The sequence below is a fragment of the Sinohyriopsis cumingii genome, chromosome 15 (assembly GCF_028554795.1).
Source record: "Sinohyriopsis cumingii isolate HCF-2022 chromosome 15, ASM2855479v2, whole genome shotgun sequence".
NCBI lineage: Eukaryota > Metazoa > Mollusca > Bivalvia > Unionida > Unionidae > Sinohyriopsis > Sinohyriopsis cumingii.
Window position 1 is genome coordinate 57,650,247 of NC_142975.1, and position 21,798 is coordinate 57,672,044.

Sequence of the window (21,798 nt, forward strand, 5' to 3'; positions counted from 1 at the left end):
CAAGAGAGAAAATGCACTTTGTAACCTATTCCATTACAGAAGCTACATTGAAGTCCTTAAAGCAAGAGAGAAAAAGAACTCTGTTGTAACCTATTCTATTACAGAAGCTACATTGAAGTCCTTAAAGCAAGAGAGAAAAAGCACTCTGTTGTAACCTATTCTATTACAGAAGCTACATTGAAGTCCTTAAAGCAAGAGAGAAAAAGCACTCTGTTGTAACCTATTCTGTTACAGAAGCTACATTGAAGTCCTTAAAGCAAGAGAGAAAATGCACTCTGTTGTAACCTATTCTATTACAGAAGTTACATTGAAGTCCTTAAAGCAAGAGAGAAAATGCACTCTGTTGTAACCTATTCTGTTACAGAAGCTACTTTGAAGTCCTGAAAGTCCCAAGGTTGTGCAGTATTCCATCCAAAAACTTGTTCATATTTTCCCCATACAAATGCAGTAACCTATAACTATTGCAAAAGCTACATTGATACCCTTAAGCAAGAGAGACAATGCATTTAATAAGTTATGTTGTAACCTATTTTATTACAGAAGCTACACTGATGCCCTTAAAGCAAGAGAGATAGTGCATGAAATAAGTTATGTTGTAACCTATTCTATTACAAAAGCTACACTGATGCCCTTAAAGCAAGAGAGACAGTGCATGAAATAAGTTATGTTGTAACCTATTTTATTACAGAAGCTACTTTGAGGCCCTTAAAGCAAGAGAGAAAAAGCACTCTGTTGTAACCTATTCTATTACAGAAGCTAATTTGAAGTCCTTAAAGCAAGAGAGAAAAAGCACTCTGTTGTAACCTATTCTGTTACAGAAGCTACATTGAAGTCCTTAAAGCAAGAGAGAAAATGCACTCTGTTGTAACCTATTTTATTACAGAAGTTACATTGAAGTCCTTAAAGCAAGAGAGAAAATGCACTCTGTTGTAACCTATTCTGTTACAGAAGCTACATTGAAGTCCTTAAAGCAAGAGAGAAAGTGCACTCTGTTGTAACCTATTCTGTTACAGAAGCTACTTTGAAGTCCTTAAAGTCCCAAGGTTGTGCAGTATTCCATCCAAAAACTTGTTCATATTTTCCCATACAAATGCAGTAACCTATAACTATTGCAAAAGCTACATTGATACCCTTAAGCAAGAGAGACAATGCATTTAATAAGTTATGTTGTAACCTATTTTATTACAGAAGCTACACTGATGCCCTTAAAGCAAGAGAGATAGTGCATGAAATAAGTTATGTTGTAACCTATTTTATTACAGAAGCTACACTGAGGCCCTTAAAGCAAGAGAGACAATGCACCAGAAGAGGCTGGAAGATGCTAAAAAGAGTAAAGATAAACATCAAAACTTCCTCAAGGAAACTCTTGACAAGTAAGTGTCTTGTACACTACAATGGTCCCTTACTGTGAAGCCCCTCAGTATTATGTGACCTCATAGAACATGGTTAATGGCATAAATCCTATTAAATCAGTTTAATTTAGTTGCATTATTGCCACCATATAGCAAGAATTTTTAGTGCTGGAAAAATTTTAGTGATTTAGCGGTAGCAGAAGGAGATTGTGGAAATACATATTCCTTAAATATTTCTATTCCTGTTTTCACAGATGTGTCGAAGCAATTTTCAAACAGTAGGTAGAAATATAAACGTGCTATTCTGCTATATTAATATACGTGTGCCATTCAATTTTTAAGAAACAACTATTGCATCTTGTGGCTAATTTCTATATACAAATGTAGTATCTGTTTAGAATGTTTTTAAACAAAAATATTCTTAAGAGCCTTTTCAGATCCATCTAGAAACAGTATCATCAGCATACTGTGTATTAGAAATTAGTTTCCATCTGTATTGATACCATTAATATATTTATCATTCTTTGTAATTATTAATGACAGTGTAAGGGGGTCACCTTGCCTGCATCCTTGATAAATATGAAACTAAGAGGTGACATGCCTGTTAACAGTTACACAAGATTTTATAGTGTAATAAAACATTTCTATCCATACGATAATTGAATTAATTAAGTTAAAATTTGTAGAGAACTCTAAATAAGAAATTCCCCTCTACAGATCAAAGCTTTTTCAAAGCCATTGTGTAGTAGCAGTCCTGGTTTGTTATGCTTTTCATTGTGAAATGTAAGATTTTTTACTGCTCTTGTATTTTCCAATGGATCTGCCAGTCATTAAACCATTCTTATCTTCATTATACAGGTATGATACTATTTTATTTTTTAAATTATATTTTCCACTCATGATGATGCCACTTTATAGGCAATATTAAGGAGAATTACTGATCTCCAATTCTTTAAATATTTTTTTTGTCTTTATCACCTTTAGGAAAACAAATTCCTCTCTTCTGAGTTCCTGAAAGATTGTTTATTTCATAACTGTAATTAATTATCCTAAATCATTAAATAATACTTAAAAGCCCATTATAAAATCTGTCTTAACCTGGACAGTTACAATGTTTTATGTTTTTAAGGGTAGCTAAACTTCCGAATATAATATTTTGCCCTTAAGTCTTGACTCTGTTTTACATTTAATTCTAGAATATCACAGTAATCAGTTATTAAAATCAATTAATAATAATAATAATAATAATGAGGACTTTGTATAGTGCCTAATCTTTAGAAGTTCTAAGCGCTTTACAACATTAGACAACATCTAAAATATAAACATATATAATGATATGATTACAAACAACAAACATGAAATTAGAAAACATAAAACATGCTAAAAATATTTAAGGTAGGAAACATTATTAGGTCTTTAAGTTTGTTCTTGCAGTTGAAATAGGTGAGTTTTAAGAGCACTCTTGAATGAGATCACTGTGTCTTTGTGACTAAGTTCAGTGGGCAATTTGTTCCATGTTTCTGGGCCCTGGTATGCAAAAGAACATTGTCCATATAACTTTGTTTTCATAGTGGGAATAATGAGTATACGATTGTCAGAAGAGGAGCATAAGTATCTTGCTGGTGTGTACACATGAGTGAGATTGGATAGGTATGTTGGACTTGAGTCTGTCAGTGAAATGTAGCACAGAGAATAAATTTTGTATTGATTCTGGATCACATGGATAGCCACTGTAGGGTACAGAGCAGGGGGAAGGTGTGCTCTGATCGTGGTACTCTAAGTATGATCCGAGCAGCTGTGTTTTGAAGTTTCTGGAGTAGATATTGAGATGTACCAGACAGAATTGAGTCACAATAGTCCAGTTTTTAAAGTACTAATGAACACACAAATGTTTTAATGGCATCAACTGAAAGATATTTGCGAATGGAGCTGATGTGTCTCAGCTCAAGATATGCAGCCTTGCATATGTTCATTACATGTTGGTGCAGTGTGAGAGTACTGTCCAGAGTAACAACTAGGTTTGATTCTGACTGTGTGAATTTAATGTTGGCGTTGCTGATATTTATTGTTTGATGTAAAGGATGTGACTGAGAAAGTCTTTGTATTGTGATCAGAATGGCCTCAGTTTTATCATCATTCATCTTCAGCTTGTTATATGTAATCCCAGTAATCAATTATTGATTGATCTTTATCATAAGTCCCTTAAGTTGTTATTGACACAACTCCTGTAACTGATTTTGCTTTTTACAAATCAAATTAGTATTCATTATTTCTCCATCCTTTTCTAAAATATGAATCTCTTGAATCAAATCTTATTCAAGTCTCTCTTTGCCTTTTCTTGACTGAAAAGTAAGACAGTATTCATGCTTTTACCTTTTTTAAAAGGACTTAAAAATAATTGGTCATTTACCTTACATTTTATTTCATTATTTGGAATATCATTGACATTTTTTGGGACATACAAAATTAAAAATAATTTAAATATCTTTATTGTGTTATATTTTTGATACATATCATTCTTTTAAGTAATGAATTGTTGAACTTCCCAAAAGATTTTCCCTTCTTAATGTTCCCTATTTTATACACTAATGTGAAAAGAGAATGGTCAATTGTATACAGTGGTTTAATATCTGCAGTTTCAACATCAGTAAGCAAGTTTTCACAAATCGGGACAAGAAATCTAAGCCTTGTTTTTTGTTTCTATCATTCCAAGTGTTTATTTTCTTTTCTCCGTGAATTTCTGTCCTAACATCCATAAGCCTGAACTCATTAGGGATATCAATAAGTTTCTTCCTGGATCTTAGGTTGTTCAGTCTGACATAATTACATGTATCATGTTGTTGATTAATAGCTACATTAAAATCTCCACCAATAATTATCAGTAATTGTGATATACATTTAAATCAGCTTTGAATGGTTTATTGAAATTAGTTTTAAGTCTTTGTTTTTACTATAAATATTAAATAATGTTTTTATTTTTAATTTGTATATCATAAGTAATCTTTTAAATTATTAAAATTATTGAAATTTATCAAAATTCAAAATTATCATTAAGAAGGATTACTACTCTAGACTGACTTGAAAAACTAAAAAAACCACTATTATTCCCTGTGACTGTATATATGATATTCTTCTTTTTGTAGGATTTTATTAGTCACAGCGTAAAAGATCCAAAATTACCTCTCTCTGGAAAACTGATCTGGGCTGAGCTGTCGGGCATTTCAATACATATACTCTTGAGATAGTAACACATGAAATCTCAAGAAAATATTGTATGCTGTTTCATTTACCTTTCATGGTATACAAGTGGTAACAGAAATGATATAAAGAAAAGGACCCTAGTTCACTGGAACATACCATATATCCTCTGTTATAAGTTGAGTCAAACTGCAAACAACAAAGATCCTTATCTACCATAGCATAATGCACCTGCAGATCAGAGTCTGCATTATTTGTTCCACCGATTATTCCTAATAAATTGTGCACTTCCAGATCTGTCAGCCCATTATGTGACCATAGATTTAGTTCTGTACAGTTTGCAGTTGGACTCATCTTATAAAGGAGTATATACGTTAAATATTCATAGTCATAGGAGTACTTTCTCCACGAGACTGTATCTCTTCATCAAGAGTCAGGAGTTCCTGCTTGCTTTCATTCTGTGGTTTTGTCTCCATCTCATCAATGATACTTAGGTTGACTTCAGCATATGTAATCCTATTTTTCAAGACTTTAGTTTCCTCCTTAACAACCTAAAGCTATGGCCTCCAACTGTCTACACTCTTTTAATCTTAAAATTGGAATCCAAATTTCTTGTCTGAAAATGTATCTTTCCATGCTTTTCTCTCAAGTCCTTTGGTATTTGCATGTTTTAGGTCATGTCACATTCTGCCTCACTTTTATACTCAGGCATCACATTTACACTTCTGCTGCTGATTTTTGTCAGATTTATCTTTAATTTTAATTTCTGGGTTTTGTTTTCAATAGGACTAACATTCATAGAAGCTGATATGGATTTATTTCAAACATTAGGTTTTTGTGCCATTTCCCTTTGCAGGTGATGGGTTGGTGGATTTCATTATAGAGAAACTATATGAAAGCTTTTCATTGCACACACATGTTCGTGCACTTTGTTGTCAAAATTGTTTATACCATTATATTTACCAGTCATCAGTTTGCTTCCTGAGGTATAATTTAACTACATTTTGATGCAATAAGGCTCATCTCATACAAGATACCATACTCAATTGTTTCCTGCCATGGTGAAACTGAACATAGTATTTGTTGTCCACATCTGTATGACATGAAAATTTAATTAAATTTACTTCATATCATTTTAATGAACATTCGTTTAAAATCACCCATACTTTTATAGACTGAAGCAACGACAGGAGGAGGAAAATATCCGATACAAGGAGAACATGCAAAAGAAAATGGATATGTTATTGAAACTGAAAAGTGACATTGCAGCCAACAGGGTAATTTTATGTTTAGTATGCTCAAAAATATATAAATATGATGTTATCTATTGTCATTTATATTTAAATTTATATTTGTTATGAACTGTGACTTATGTTTAGAATTTCTGTGACCATCACTGTCCTTTGAATTAGCTCATTTTCTCAAACACTATTGCCTGCAAGATGTGTACCTTGGTATATAAATGTTCTTCAATTAAAACTTAAATCACTGTAACCTATATTTCTAGACCTGCAAACTTTTTGATATTTGGCTGTAAGGCTTACTGAAGTGACCCTTAAATTATGGACTTGGAATATAGCCAACCCTCAACTGCTTCAGTAGCCTAATTGGTTAGAGTTACAACCTTGGATGCAGGAGGTCATAAAAATGGTGCTAGCAGCTGCCTTGCTTGGCGCTCAGTATTAAGAGGTTATTGTCAGGACTGGTAGGCCTTTTGTCAAGATAGTGACTGGGTGGGACATATTGCTACATGTCTGCGGTACGATGTTCCAGTGATAGATATCACTGCAAACAGCCACATTGCAGACAACATAGCAATATGACTGAAAAATTGTTAAAGCTATGTTAAAAATTCAAATTACACACAGAGCAAACCCCTCACCCCAAATATGATTGTTGATGTTATCTGCAAATATAATCTTGAGAGTGTTTAGTCTGGATTCAGGTTTTCATATTAGGTTCAGTGAAGTTGGGAAGGGTATCAGACTAACTTTTCACAAGCACCTCAGATGCTTTAATCTGCCTTTGCTTTTCATGCTGAACACTACGTGATTATTTTTTTTTAGGTTGTCACATTAACTGCAGATTTCATCAGTAGATGAAAAGGCTTTAAATGCAAAAGGATCAAAAAGCCTCTTAAAAGTTCAAAAAGTCAACACAATAGTATTAAAAGAAATATTCAGATTCATTTGAAAAGAGCAGGAAAGGCATCAGTTATGTTTACTGTACATCATGCCATGCCGATTTTGAATACTGACCACAGTAGGAGAGATGATTGATGCATCTGCATGAAACATTTTAAAAATGCAACAAAAACCTCACAAGAATTATGTCAAATTGAAAGATAAATCATGAAGTTTTTGTCCTGTTTGGATTCAGAAGACTGAACTGGAGATCTTTAACATTCAAGTGTACTTTACAAACTTTTTATTTCATGATAATGTCTGTGCTGCATAACGTCACATTTACAAACTTTTCAGATTCATATTTACAGTACTTTGTATTTCACTGCATTGTCTTGAAAATTGATCTGACTTACAGAGACGTTCTTGTTAAGTTTGTCAGGTCTGTAATTTCATGCTTTAGTCATCTGTGTTAACATTTAGTTCTGTTTCATAGACACTGTTGAGTGGTGATACATGGGATGCATTGCACAGATTAAACTTCACAAAGCTTTGCATTTTTGTCATTTTTTGATAGGTTTTCATGGTAATTAAGTATATATAAAATTTCAAAGTTTGCTTCTTTGATGTTTGGCATAGCCTAATATTGTTTATTCAATTGTCACTTTAATAAAATTATGTATGCAGAAGCATCAGTTGATGTCAGTTATTAGTTAACTGGACATGGATATCTTGAAATTAACATGAAGCAAGAATTTAGCTTATTTTATGGGTAGGCATGTCCACTCTGACGCATTGACCTGACATTAATATCCATATTTTGTATGTGTTTAACATCACAATGATGTCATTCATGTTACATCATTACTATATTTTTTGTGCCTGATATAAATACATCTTTCTCTGTGCATGAAGCTATTAAATACAGTTGTAGTGGGTGAGAAAGATTGTGATCCATGTGTGAGTGGATAGTGCTAATCATCGTTATTTCACCTCTTATTTTGGATTCATAATGTTAGTGCTTGGGACCATAATGTTATTTTTTTTTATAGGGTTCTAGATTACTCAGTTGTGTAACTTTACAATACTTCAGAATCACTAAAATTAGATGGACTAACAAGAAACTCAAAAAGAACACTCAGTTATCCATAGTAACAAAGAGCAGATTATTTGGTGTGTTTCCTACATGGCTATAAATTAGGTATTTTATTAATCTAATTTACCTAAATCTTACAGAAAACTGTTGTCTGTTTGTATACACATTGATTTCACTAGAATGCTGCAATCAAGCAGATTCCTTTTGTAAATAGTTCTAAATCCCAGAGACATGCACATTACCCACACTGGGCAACGGTTCGTTGGTAAATTTTTCATTATGTGCCACCATAGCATTCGATTATATTTAAAGGGAAATATGTTTAAAAATCCTGTGATTAAGAAGTAAATGGTTCACTTTGAATAAAACTGAAATTAGACAATAATCTGGTTATCAGTTGTTCAAGGACATGATTTGAATAGAATTAATCAGATAAGACTGTATTTGTGTGAGAAAAATGTCATTGTATATTTACAGGAAAACTTAAAAGCACTGCATGCCCGAGACATGGCCAGAGGAACAGAGGAGAAGAGAAAGGAGGAAGAAATCAGAAGAAAGATTGCAGAAGAAGGTGGCAATCCTGACGAAATTCGTCTCATTCAGCAGAGAATTGACACATTTGAGAAACAGAAGTCGTATGTATCAGTTTCTGTGCTTTTAATTTTTAAATCAGAACTAGTGCCTGAACTATTTCAAGAAGAATTTTGTGAGGTCAGGCAATTTTTATTACTGCAACTTTAATTCTTGATTAAAAGCAGTGTTTTGTATTGTTAGTAGTTGTAAATATTTGTTTTATTTTGCAATTGATTATTTAAGAATATTGATAAAAGATTTTTCACAAAGTGCATAAGTTTTTTTCAAAACACAGGAAAGAACAATAACTTCAAACTTTGAATGATGGTTTCAATTTTTTTTTGAATGAAGTTCATGCAAATGAATTTAGCAATCTTTGTGTCCCTTAATTCCACCAATAGCAAGGCAGAAATCATTCCACGTTAATTTAGTGGATGTGGTTATTATCCCAGCTTTTGAGAGATTGGGATTTTCGCAGGTTGATTTTATCTTGGAAAATTTAAGTACTGTATGTACTAATATTGATCCAACTTTCAGACTGTATGGACCCAAATCTGCCATTACATAATGTTCCAGCAGATCTGGGTTTATGCAATTTGTTAGGAGTAAGCAGTAGAAAAAACAACACAGACCCAGATCTACTGGTGCTTTATGTTATGGCAGACCAGGGTCTATGTTTTTAGCAGTTGGATCTGAATTATACATGAGTATATATGGTATACATCTCAGTTTTAATATATCCCTTTATCTCTTTACATCTCAGTTTTAATATATCCCTTTATCTCTTTACATCTCAGTTTTAATATATCCCTTTATCTCTTTATGCTGACATAACAGTATTCAGATTTTCATTTTTGTAAGCATATTGTTACAAACCAGGGGTCTTTGCTTGACCAAGTGGTGTTAAACCCTGGCGCGATTCCTGCTAGAAGTCATAAGTTTACCACAAATTTCCAAAGACTTCCATACAACTTCAGTTGTAAATTAGAAGGCCCGACATGTCCATTCTATACATAAATTTTACTCCAATCAATACAAGACTACAGATCTCACAACCTGCCAAATATCTATCAACAGCACAGCTGCATGTTTTCTCTTCGGTAGATTTCTCTACCACCAGCAGTTCATGCTGTAGAAACTATACAACTATCCCTTAACACAGGGAACTATTTTAACTATGCCACCTTAGGCCAGTCAAACTGCTTTCCAGGCACATTTCTCCAGTACAACTGCATCACCTTTGCCACCATGGTGACATAAAAGGTATCTGCCAAGTCCTTTCTTATTGATCCCATTGTGTAATTAACCATTTCTTCCGTAATTACTGCCACTACAGTCACACCACCAATGTGCACCACTAGATTTTAGTAGGGACTTTGTTATTCCAGGGACACTCATTCGGTTTGGACTTGAATTCACTACTAGTGAACCATGGCATTATGGAAACTCACTAACACTTTACTCCATGACATTTGCTCCTAGTAGCTGACTAATTATTTCGGGCAAAGGAATATTATTATTGCGCTGAATTCCAATAATCATACAAGTAATCACAAAAATCTAAGAATTCCTTAAAACAGGGTGCAATAACCAAATGCACATACTCCAAATTTATTACAATATATAACATGGCTGGCATTGAACACAGGTACAAATTATTATTCCAGATCCATCTAACAAAGAAACAGTCATTTGAAAGTCTGATACATGGGTATATTTTTTAGCCTTTCTTCAAGAAAATTAAGAACTATTCTCAGCAGTTACAAACTTTTTTGGATATAACTGTTATAATGGTATCTTTTAAAAGTCTTTCGTTGTTGTTGATAAAAATGGTAAGCTAGTCATCATATAATGCTAGTTTACTCACAAATGGTGTGTAGAAAGTTACCCACAGAGGCTTGCAAAAATAAAAGCAATTTCTTGTGCTTGCTGTTGTCAGTTACTAATGATTCTTCTTCCCAAATTAGAAATGTATTTGCCTACCCACACTAATTTGGCTCTTAGCTGTAAATGTTGGTAGTTATACATTTTTATTTTAGTGTTTCAGAAGCATTTTTAATGTCAAATTCAGATGTATATACTTTACTTTGTTGAAATGGACTTGAGCAGTCTTTAACATACATGTCTGATGTTCTAAGATCAAAAGAGACAAATTGGTATGAATTTTAAAGGATTTACCATGTGCATAGTATCACTTTATTATTTTTAAGTCAAATGTGCCCCCAGATCATGTTTGCACAATACAATGATTTAGGGATATCCCAAGCTCCAAAAACCAGTGATGAGTTTGTGGTATACATAAGCAATGCAAACTTTCCAAAATTTAATAAACCACCAAGAAAGTTTACTGGGCATTGGATCTTTTGATATTGGTATTGGAGCAAAACAAATGCTGTATTTTAGTAGGTCATTAATGGCACCCATTCAAAACTTAATTCAGTTTAACTATATGTTATGGTTTTCTTGCAAATTGATGTTGGGCCATCCCAGGGAGATCACTAGTGGTCTCTCTTATAAAGTACTTTAGCAAACTGCTATCTCTAGATCTGGTCATTGATCCCATTTATTTGGCTTCTGTTTATAAGGACACGCTATACTGTTGTCTGTAGGTCTGGTCATGGATCCCATTTATTTGGCTTCTGTTTATAAGGGCATGCTATACTGTTGTCTGTAGGTCTGGTCATGGATCCCATTCATTTGGCTTCTGTTTATAAGGACACTCACTATACTGTTATCTGAAGGTCTTTTCTTCAATCCCATTCATTTGGCTTCTGTTTATAGGGACACTCACTATACTGTTGTTTCTAGGTCTGGTCATCCCACTTATTTGCTTTCTGTTTATAAGGTCACTCAATGTACTGTTTTCTGTAGGTCTGGTCTTCAATCCCATTCATTTGGCTTCTGTTTATAAGGTCACTCATTATACTGTTGTCTGTAGGTCTGGTCATTGATTCCATTTATTTGGCTTCTGTTTATAAAGTTACTCACTACTGTTGTCTGTAGGTCTGGTCTTCGATCCCATTGGTTTGGCTTCTGTTTATAAGGTCACTCAATATACTGTTTTCTGTAGGTCTGGTCATCGATCCCATTCATTTGGCTTCTGTTTATAATTGATCTCATTTGATTTTAGATTCTTGATGTTTATAACATAAAAACATAATATTATGTGGTTTCACATCAGTAAATTGTTTTTTTTTAAATTCCTAATTTTTGCTCTACAGTGATACAGTCTTGTTTGAACATACCTTTGTATAAGGTGGTCTGATTTGCAATGAATGTAATATTCATTTATGATTGCAATAAAGAGCATTATAAAGAGGGAACACTGTATTGAGAAGTTTATTACCAAGTGTCATATTTGTATTTATTATGCAGTATCAGAAGGGTCTTATTGTTTTTCTGCTGATCATCCATCTGTCTGTGTTTAAGATACCATCTGTCTGTACGTAAGATAACCATCTGTCTGTAGTAAGATACCATATGTCTGTATGTAAGATACCATCTGTCCGTATATAAGATACCATCTGTCTGTGTTTAAGATACCATCTGTCTGTATGTAAGGTACCATATGTCTGTATGTAAGATACCATATGTCTGTATGTAAGATACCATCAGATTGTGTTTAAGATACCATCTGTCTGTGTTTAAGATACAATCTGTCTGTATGTAAGATACCATCTGTCTGTATGTAAGGTACCATATGTCTGTATGTAAGATACCATCTGTCTGTATGTAAGATATAAATCTGTTTTTAAACTTATTGACTTTTTATTGATATCAAACATTTTGTAAAGGTCCTAGATGACCTGATGTAATTTTCAAGCCATTACAAGAATTTTTCATATTTATTAAGCCTATTGTTATCTCAAGGTCAAGGTCACAATAAGAGAGAGACTGTATGTCTGACTTGTATCTAGAGTATAACTTTTAAACCACTGTTTACCTGGCTATTTGCAGCAATTTTGACATTTTTTGCATGTTTTAAATCTTGTTGGATTTTGTATTTTAGAAACAAAAACATTTCTAGCATGATTAAACATAAACCACTTTCAGTAAACAAAGGAAATTTAGTTTGGATGCTTGTAGATACCTGCGTTTGTCTTTTATGGCAATATAGAAATTTTTCTAAACTTTTTCTTACATATTTGAATTTTTGGGACACATATATTGTGGTTTGCATGGGGGGCGTATTTATTCTACAGAAAAATATCTAACATTGTTGCAGGGACTTTGAGGCTCGTCAGAAGGAGAAGCATGCTGAGATTATGCAGAAGGTTCTTATTGAAGAAGAAAGAATGAAACAAAAGAAGAAGCAGCAACCATATCTCTGGTCAGACCCCCAAAGGGAAAAGTCAAAGGTTTGTTTTCATTGTTGTATACATAAGCAAGACATAGCTTAGATAAAATGAGCTGTTGCAATCATAAAATGTTTTGGATGAAAATCAAGTTCCCATTTTCATTTCTTTATGACAAATTTGCAAGAGTAGTTTTAAGTCGAGTGGTCCTCATTTATAAATATCATCTATTCACTCCTTATTTCCTGATACATGTTACTCTTATTTTCATATGGACAGCACCCCGATGCTATAAAGCCTTTGATTATGACAGTTTTTGTAATAAGGCAAGAATGGTTATAAATCCCAGTAGTGAAAATTGTATGTATTATGTAATTCATTGTAAGGTAATATATTTTTGGGCTCCCATGGACTGCTTTATAATGATGTAGCATTGTATCATGTACTTCATTATAAGGTATTCTCACTATAAGGTAGTATATGTTATGTCTCCATTTGACAGCACTATATTGAGGTATTACTGTATATAGAGATTTGATCATGATGGCAGTGATTGCTGGGAATACTGCCATGATTATTGTCAAATTTCTGTATGTAAGCTTCCATATACATCATTTTCAGGATAGCTACCCGGTCATGCAGCCTAATTAGAAGCTACACTCACTATACACAAGGGGCCCCGATTTGGCCGAGTGGTCTAAAGCACTATCCATTACGGATCACTGCCATCTCACCTCTCTCTGTGCCGGTTTGAGTCTTGGATTCAGCCAATGTGGGTATGTGAGAAAGCTTGCCAGTAGCTTCTCGTGGGTCAGTGGTTCTTTCCGGAGTTTTCCCGGGTTCTTCCTCCACCATTTATACTGGCCGCCATGTATATCCTATCGCGTGCTGAATAGTGGCGTTAAACCCCACCACCACCACCACCACCACTATACACAAAACCGCTCTGGTGGTCTAGTGGTTAGAGTGTATGCCTTGGATGCGGGAGGTTGCGGGTTTGATCCACAGCCTAGTCATACCAAAGACTTAAAAAAATGGAACTAACAGCTGCCTCACTTGGCGCTCAGCATTAAGAGGTCAGTGTTAGGACTGGTCGACCTGGTGTCAGGATAATGAGACTGAGTGAGACATCATCATGCTATATGTCTGCAGCATGATGCCCCAGTGCTAGACATCACTATAAACTGCCACACTGCAGACACCATAGCAACATGACTGAGAAATTGATAAAGCTACGTTAAAAGTCCAAAACACACACACATTATACACAAAATTCAAATCCCTGTAGTGAACATTGTTTCTAGTTAGCTTGCATGTTTCCAAGCGAGTGGGACTTTTCGAACAACCAGAATCAGTAAGTTGGTGCCAACTCTGGTCATTTTTAGACCAGGCACATTACTCTTTTAAAATAGATGTGTCGAGTGAACATGCCAACCATTATGCTTTTGGCATAATCATTACACTTTTTTCATTGAATTGCGTCTTATGTTCTCCTGTATATGGATTATGTGTTTTCAGTACATTAAAAAATAAAATACAAATAGAACAACAAAATGTTGTGTTTGTCATTTATATTATCACCTCTTTAACTCCACTCATCATAACAATTTGAAAATATTCTAAAATGAATGACTGCATAAGAATAGCATAAGAACTAATTTGTCCATCATAGATTAATCTGTACTTTCCAAAGTTTCTATTTATAGCAACTGTATGTGACCAAAACAGAAGGGTTTCTTTAATTTGAAACTTTATACTATCATTCAGCAAAAGTTAGACATGTAGAATAGTTAAAGTGAGTGTTGAATGTACCTAGTTTTTCAGTATGTTTTGTGTTTATATTCTGGTTCTAATCTACATTGATTTTGCTAATTTTTGCCAAGTATTTTGACCTGTGATCCAAGTTAGTAATTAATAAAAGTACATTTTTCGCAGTGTATTGTAATTATCGCATGTAATATATTAGTTATTATGTTGTAGCCTTAGCAAAGTAGGGGTGCTAACATGAATACTTTTAATGTATAGATTCCAGTTTTTATGCTCAGATTATTCTTTGTCACTTAAATTTCAAAACTTGTGCTTATACCTCTCTTGGGGTTGGCATGTATGCAGTGAAGAAAGGCATGTACAAACCATGGTTTAGAGTGTTGAGACATCTGAATTATTAATGACTGGACAAATATATCTTTTTATTTGTAACCATAAAATCCTTGAATTTGAATGGTTGTCTTCAAATCTTCTTGAATTTGATTGGTTGTCTTCAAATCTCCTTGAATTTGATTGGTTGTCTTCAAATCTCCTTGAATTTGATTGGTTGTCTTCAAATCTCCTTGAATTTGAATAGTTCTCTTTTTCAAATCTTCTTGAATTTGGTTGGTTGTCTTCAAATCTTCTTGAATTTGAGAAAGTTGGTTTTAGCATTGAAAAGTCCTTGGTTTTATTGAGTAACTTCATGAATTTATCTGAGAGATCATAGAAATATCAAAACTGAAACAAAATATATGACTTTCTAAATTCAGACTTTTATCACAAATTAAATAATAGTTCAGTGCCTGGCCATATTACATATGTTGATAGGTGATTCTGTTAATAAATAATTCAATATTTAAGTAAATTAATAACTGGATGCATTGAAATTGACAACTAACATGCTCTCATTGTGTCTCTCTACCAATCTCAGCCATTACAGTGTGTAGCATTCACTTTCAACATTAAAAAACAACTGAAGTGGATTTTTAAATGATACTATTTTGATGTAAGATAGAGTTTTGGAATTCATGATACCCAGTTCATTAGCAAGGTGAAACTAGTGTGCACTGGCTGACTTTTTCAAGCTATTTGAAGTGTCATGCATTTTGGGAGCAATCTGTCTGGCAAACATGTGAGCTAACATGAGAAAAATGTTCATTTCACAGGCATCTTTCTACTCAAGAGAAATGTAGGTTCTAAATGGGCTTTTAGGATATCCTGGCAGCTGTTGGGAAAACAGTATATAATATATGCACTTAGTTATTACATTATTGAACCTATTGCTAGGTAAATATTAGGTACTGCTCAGATCATGCTGTATGTGTCAGTCAGTTAAAATATTTAAAATGGCCCAATCTTCTTTCATTATCATTGTTATGTAATTCAACATAAGACAAATGTCACTAAAACAAATTGAAGCTGTAGGGGGACTGTTAAAGGTCAAAAGTTTATTTCACAGGAGCCTAATTTAATGATATGAAAGATAAAAAATGTCACGTTAGTCTTGTGTGAAGCCCCTGAGCAAGGAATTATGAGGTGTAATGCAGATTGCCATTTCTGTCACATATAACTTTGAATTATTTAATTTATGCACTCAGGTAAAGTTCAGATACCATAAGTTAGGGTCATGAGGACTGTATCTATTCAGTCTTACCAGAAGCCCATGAGTAAGGTTGCACAAGGTATTAAACAGACTGGCAACTCTGCCAATACTCATAGACTATGTAAAGGTAGTGATCAGTATATTTTGTTAAAGGTCAGAAGTCTAATTCATATGAGAAACATCTTCCACAGAAAAGCTGGAAAATTATAAAATGTAATCAGTCTTACTTTATTTAATAGAGCCCTGTATGATGTGATCATGCAAGATATCTATGTTGGGACTCTGCCATTAGAATCTTTTGGGTCAGGAGTACAGCAAAGCTTTTCATTTACTTATGATGTAAAATGTGTGATCCTGAATGGTTATTACTTATATTTAAGAAATAATGAGCTAAAGTGCACTAACAATAGATAAAAACCTGTTTGAGTGTTGCACTTTTTTCTAATTCACCATGATGCAAGTAAGAGTGAATTATGTAAAAATTCCAACACTGGAAGCATGTATTATTTGTAAGAACTATTTGTTGAAATAGACTGTTCTTATTTGGCTGCTGCGTTCACTGTCACATGAAAATAAAGAACAAATTAATTTTTGTATAGTGATTGGTCTCCATTGACCCTTAACTATAGTACACTAGTGTCAGGCAGTGAAGTCATTATGAGTAATGGTCTTGGTGACATGCTGACCTAGTACTCCAGTACAGCAGTGTCATGCTGTGAAATGTTATATCATAATGGGTAATGGTCTTTGTGACACATTGACCCAGTACTACAGTACACTTGTGTCACATTGTGAAATGTTACTTCATACAGAGCAATGAAGTTTGTCACATGTTGACCCAGTACTTCAGTACACTAGTGTCAGGTTGTGAAATGTTGTGTCATTCTAAGCAAAGCTCTTTGTGACATGTTGACCCATTTATACAGTACCCTAGTGTCAGGCTGTGAATGATAAATCATACTGAACATTGCTTTTTGTGACACGTTTACCCAGTAATCCTGTACGCTAGTGTCAGACTCTGAATGTTACATCATACTGAGCAGTGTTCTTTGTGACATGTTTGTCCAGTAAGATGGTACACTAGTGTCTGGCTGTTAATGTTACATCATACTAAGCAATTCACTTTGTGACATGTTGAACTAGTACCACAGTGCTGTAATATCAGGCCGTGAACATTACATAATTGTGTGCAATGCTGTTTTTGGCATGTTGAACCAGTACTACATACAGCATACTATTATCAAGCTGTAAACATTACATCTTACTGAGATATGCTCTTGATGACGTGTTGATCCAACAATACTTATGCTAATGTTAGGTGGTGAATGTTACATCATCCCAAACAATGCACTTTGTGATATGCTGACCCATTACTATGGTACATTAGTGTTAAGCTGTCAGTGTTACATCATCCTGAGCAATGCTTTTGGTGACATGTCACCTCAAAAGAGGTATTTATATGCTTGACAAATACATGCTTCTCTTTATAGTTTCCTAAAGAAATGAAAGGTATCCATGTTGTAGTTTATATTTTCTGGCATGATTTAGTGTCACACTCTAAACTGTTTTTTATCTAAAGTAGACCTAATATATTACATTGTCTTCCTTTCAGATTGTTGGCCCTACCAAGAAAAAGCCCCTTAAAGTTTTCCAGGAGTACAGCAGGATGACTGGTTTTGACTTGGACAGCTCCGTCAAAGACTCTTTAGATGTCAAAGATGAGGTACCTTTACATGGTTTTACGAACTCAGGATTTATTGATTTGATTGCATTTGTACAAAGTCTCAAAATTTTACACTCATGTTTCCATGGTTGGTAAGGTAGCAGGGCACCTGTTTTCCTTCATCTTTCCAGTATTCCTAGTAATTGTTGAAAACATACACAGATATATGGAGCAACCATTAAAAGTTTGGATTTTGGGGGATTCTGTACATTCTATTGTCTGTTGTGTTTTGGATTGGAAGTTATTGATAGAGAGTGTGCATGCAAGACAAAGTATTATGCAGAATCCATATAAGTTATGCACATTGACCCACAAGGTTGTTGCATATTTGTTTAATATTTTCTTTGATATATAACGTGAATGCAAGGTTTGATAGAATGGTCGTACCGTTTGGCGCCCACTTTACAATCAGTGTCACAACATAAATTACAGAATTTACAGTTCTGTCAGCTGTTTGTTATTTCTCTTCCATCAAGTTTGAGTTGAATTTTCTTTGATGGCTTTTGAACTTGACAGTGTATCTTAAGAACTGATTGTCATTAGTACTGAACTCAGATTTATAAAATGACATAAAGTATATACCTTAAATTGATGGGTCCAACTGTAAAACTTTAAGGTCACAGGGAAGTTCAGGTTTCAGTTTACTGAGTTAACATGCTGTACAGATTAAACACTTTTTGTATATAGAATGACATGGATGAAGATGAAAGAGAGGTATCAGTCAGAAAGGAGCCAAATGATCAAAAGAAAGAGATTATTGTTAACGAATCCCCACGAGTTGAGAGGAAGTCTAGTGACTCCAGTGACCAAGATACTGATGGTATGTATGGTGACTCTTTTTGGGGGGACTTAACGTTTAATCATTGTATAACCAGGATTGAATTAAAATGCTACTTAACATACACACACACACACACACACACACACACACACACAGAGTTACCTCTCATATCCAGCATGTTGCGATTTCCTGTATATAATTCACCTCTTAACAGCAAAAGTTTGTACCATTACAGAGATATACTCTATTTATCACACAAAAGTAAATGCTTTGCATTACTCATTGGCACTAGAGTATGATGTTATTAGCAATTATGTCACAATATGATGTAAGGTGATATACTAATATGACACTATTTTGAATTATTATATAACAATTTTAAATAACCAGCATTTATTGTTGTAGAGGAGACCAATGTGGATCTAGCCAAACCTGAATTTGAAGGACTCTGGGATCGGCATAAGCCATACAAAGTACCAAAAGATATCGAGACCTCCCCTCTTAAAATTCCTGGGGCCTCCAAAATGGACAAGGTGGGTTGAATTATTATCCATACAAAACTAGCAAAGATGAATTGTGTGTATTGGTTTTGTCAACACCTGTAATTCAGGTGTAGCTTACAAAGTGCAACATGTTTTTGCTTGTCACAATGTAATGTGTCCTTTTTATCTATATGGGATTTGTATTAGGTATTAACAGTGTAATGTGTCCTTTTTCTACATGGGATTTGTAAATTTATTAGGTATTAACAATGTAATGTGTCCTTTTTATCTATATGGGATTTGTATTAGGTATTAACAATGTAATGTGTCCTTTTTATCTATATGGGATTTGTATTAGGTATTAACAGTGTAATCTGCCCTTTTTATCTATATGGGATTTGTGTTAGGTATTAACAATGTAATGTGTCCTTTTTTCTACATGGGATTTGTACATTTATTAGGTATTAACAATGTAATGTGTCCTTTTTTATCTGTATGGGATTTGTACATTTCTTAGGTATTAATAATGTAATGTGTCCTTTTTATCTTTATGGGATTTGTATTAGGTATTAACAGTGTAATCTGTCCTTTTATCTATATGGGATTTGTACATTTATTAGGTATTAACAATGTAATGTGTCCTTTTTTATCTATATGGGATTTGTACATTTATTAGGTATTAATAATGTAATGTGTCCTTTTTATCTTTATGGGATTTGAATTAGGTATTAACAGTGTAATCTGTCCTTTTTATCTATATGGGATTTGTGTTAGGTATTAACAATGTAATGTGTCCTTTTTTTATCTGTATGGGATTTGTACATTTATTAGGTATTAATAATGTAATGTGTCCTTTTTATTTTTATGGGATTTGTATTAGGTATTAACATTGTGATGAGTTCTTTTTGTCTGTAGGGGATTTGTATTAGGTATTAACAATGTAATGTGTCCTTTTTATCTATATGGGATTTGTATTAGGTAATAACAATGCATTGTGTCCTTTTTATCTATATGGGATTTGTACAATTATTAGGTATTAACAATGTGATGTGTCCTTTATATCTATATGGGATTTGTATTAGGTATTAACAATGTAATGTGTCCTTTTTATCTATATGGGTTTTATACAATTATTAGGTATTAACAATGTGATGTGTCCTTTTTATCTATATGGGATTTGTATTAGGTATTAACAATTTATTGTGTCCTTTTTATGCATATGGGATTTGTACAATTATTAGGTATTAACAATGTAATGTGTCCTTTTTATCTAATATATGGGATTTGTATTAGGTATTAACAATGTATTGTGTCCTTTTTATCTATATGGGATTTGTACATTTATTACATATTAACAATGTAATGTGTCCTTTTTATCTATATGGGATTTGTACAATTATTAGGTATTAACAATGTAATGTGTCCTTTTTATCTATATGGGATTTGTATTGGGTAATAACAGTGTAATGTGTCCTTTTTACCTATATGGGATTTGTATTAGGTATTAACAATTTATTGTGTCCTTTTTATGTATATGGGATTTGTACAATTATTAGGTATTAACAATGTAATGTGTCCTATTTATCTATATGGGATTTGTATTAGGTATTAACAATGTATTGTGTCCTTTTTATCTATATGGGATTTGTACAATTATTAGGTATTAACAATGTAATGTGTCCTTTTTATCTATATGGGATTTGTATTGGGTATTAACAATGTAATGTGTCCTTTTTATTGATATGGGATTGGTACATTTATTAGGTATTAACAATGTAGTTTGTCCTTTATATCAATATGGGATTTATATTAGGTATTAACAGTGTAGTTTGTCCTTTATATCAATATGGGATTTATATTAGGTATTAACAATGTAATGTGTCCTTCTTATCTATGTGGGATTTGTACAATTATTAGGTATTAATAATGTAATGTGTCCTTTTTATCTATATGGGATTTGTATTAGGTATTAACAATGTAATGTGTCCTTTTTATCTATATGGGATTTGTTTTAGGTATTAACAATGTAATGTGTCCTTTTTATCTATATGGGATTTGTACAAATATTAGGTATTAATAATGTAATGTGTCCTTTTTATTTATATGGGATTTGTTCATTTATTAGGTATTAACAATGTAATGTGTCCTTTTTATCTATATGGGATTTGTACATTTTTTTAGGTATTAACAATGTTTGTGCTTGTCTTCAATGATTCCTGTGTACAGCCATTGCTTATTCTAGAGTAAAGCAATGGTAACATATGTTTTCTCAGCCATCTGACATACACATTCAAGGACCAAAGAATGTGGTGGTCTGACATACACATTCAAGGACCAAAGAATGTGGTGGTCTGACATACATATTCAAGGACCAAAGAATGTGGTGGTCTGACATACACATTCAAGGACCAAAGAATTGTGGTGGTCTGACATATACATTCAAGGAACTAAGAATGTGGTGGTCTGACATACATATTCAAGGACCAAAGAATGTGGTGGTCTGACATACACATTCAAGGACCAAAGAATGTGGTGGTCTAAAAAAGTTTCTCACTCAGATTTATGAATTACATATCATTTAATTTAAGAGAAAACAATGGAGCACAAGTTATACCATGATAGTACTTTGTGGGCCCTGAACATTCTGTTATTAGTTTCAAACCAGTGGACACTTATTCATTATGGACAGAATAAATTCCTAATTTTTCCTATAGAAGCAATGTTTTACTGTATATAAATGCACATGTCTAAATACCCCAAGCCACTGAGAGATTCCTCGGCCTATAGACATCTGTCCCACAAAGTTAAATTTGACCACCCTCT

General features: G+C 33.4%; 1 protein-coding gene across 4 annotated transcripts in view; it reads left to right on the top strand.

Moving 5' to 3' along the window:
• Positions 1–21,798, top strand: part of LOC149781860 (cilia- and flagella-associated protein 74-like) — a 193,628-nt gene that overhangs the window by 19,213 nt on the left and 152,617 nt on the right. For all 4 annotated transcript variants that reach the window (XM_089936056.1, XM_089936057.1, XM_089936059.1 and 1 more), the window contains exons 7-13: positions 1,263–1,373; positions 5,725–5,827; positions 8,247–8,404; positions 12,568–12,700; positions 17,602–17,712; positions 18,400–18,532; positions 18,899–19,026. In XM_089936056.1, the coding sequence (XP_089792182.1) occupies positions 1,263–1,373; positions 5,725–5,827; positions 8,247–8,404; positions 12,568–12,700; positions 17,602–17,712; positions 18,400–18,532; positions 18,899–19,026 (877 nt within the window). The remainder of the gene's footprint in view (positions 1–1,262; positions 1,374–5,724; positions 5,828–8,246; positions 8,405–12,567; positions 12,701–17,601; positions 17,713–18,399; positions 18,533–18,898; positions 19,027–21,798) is intronic.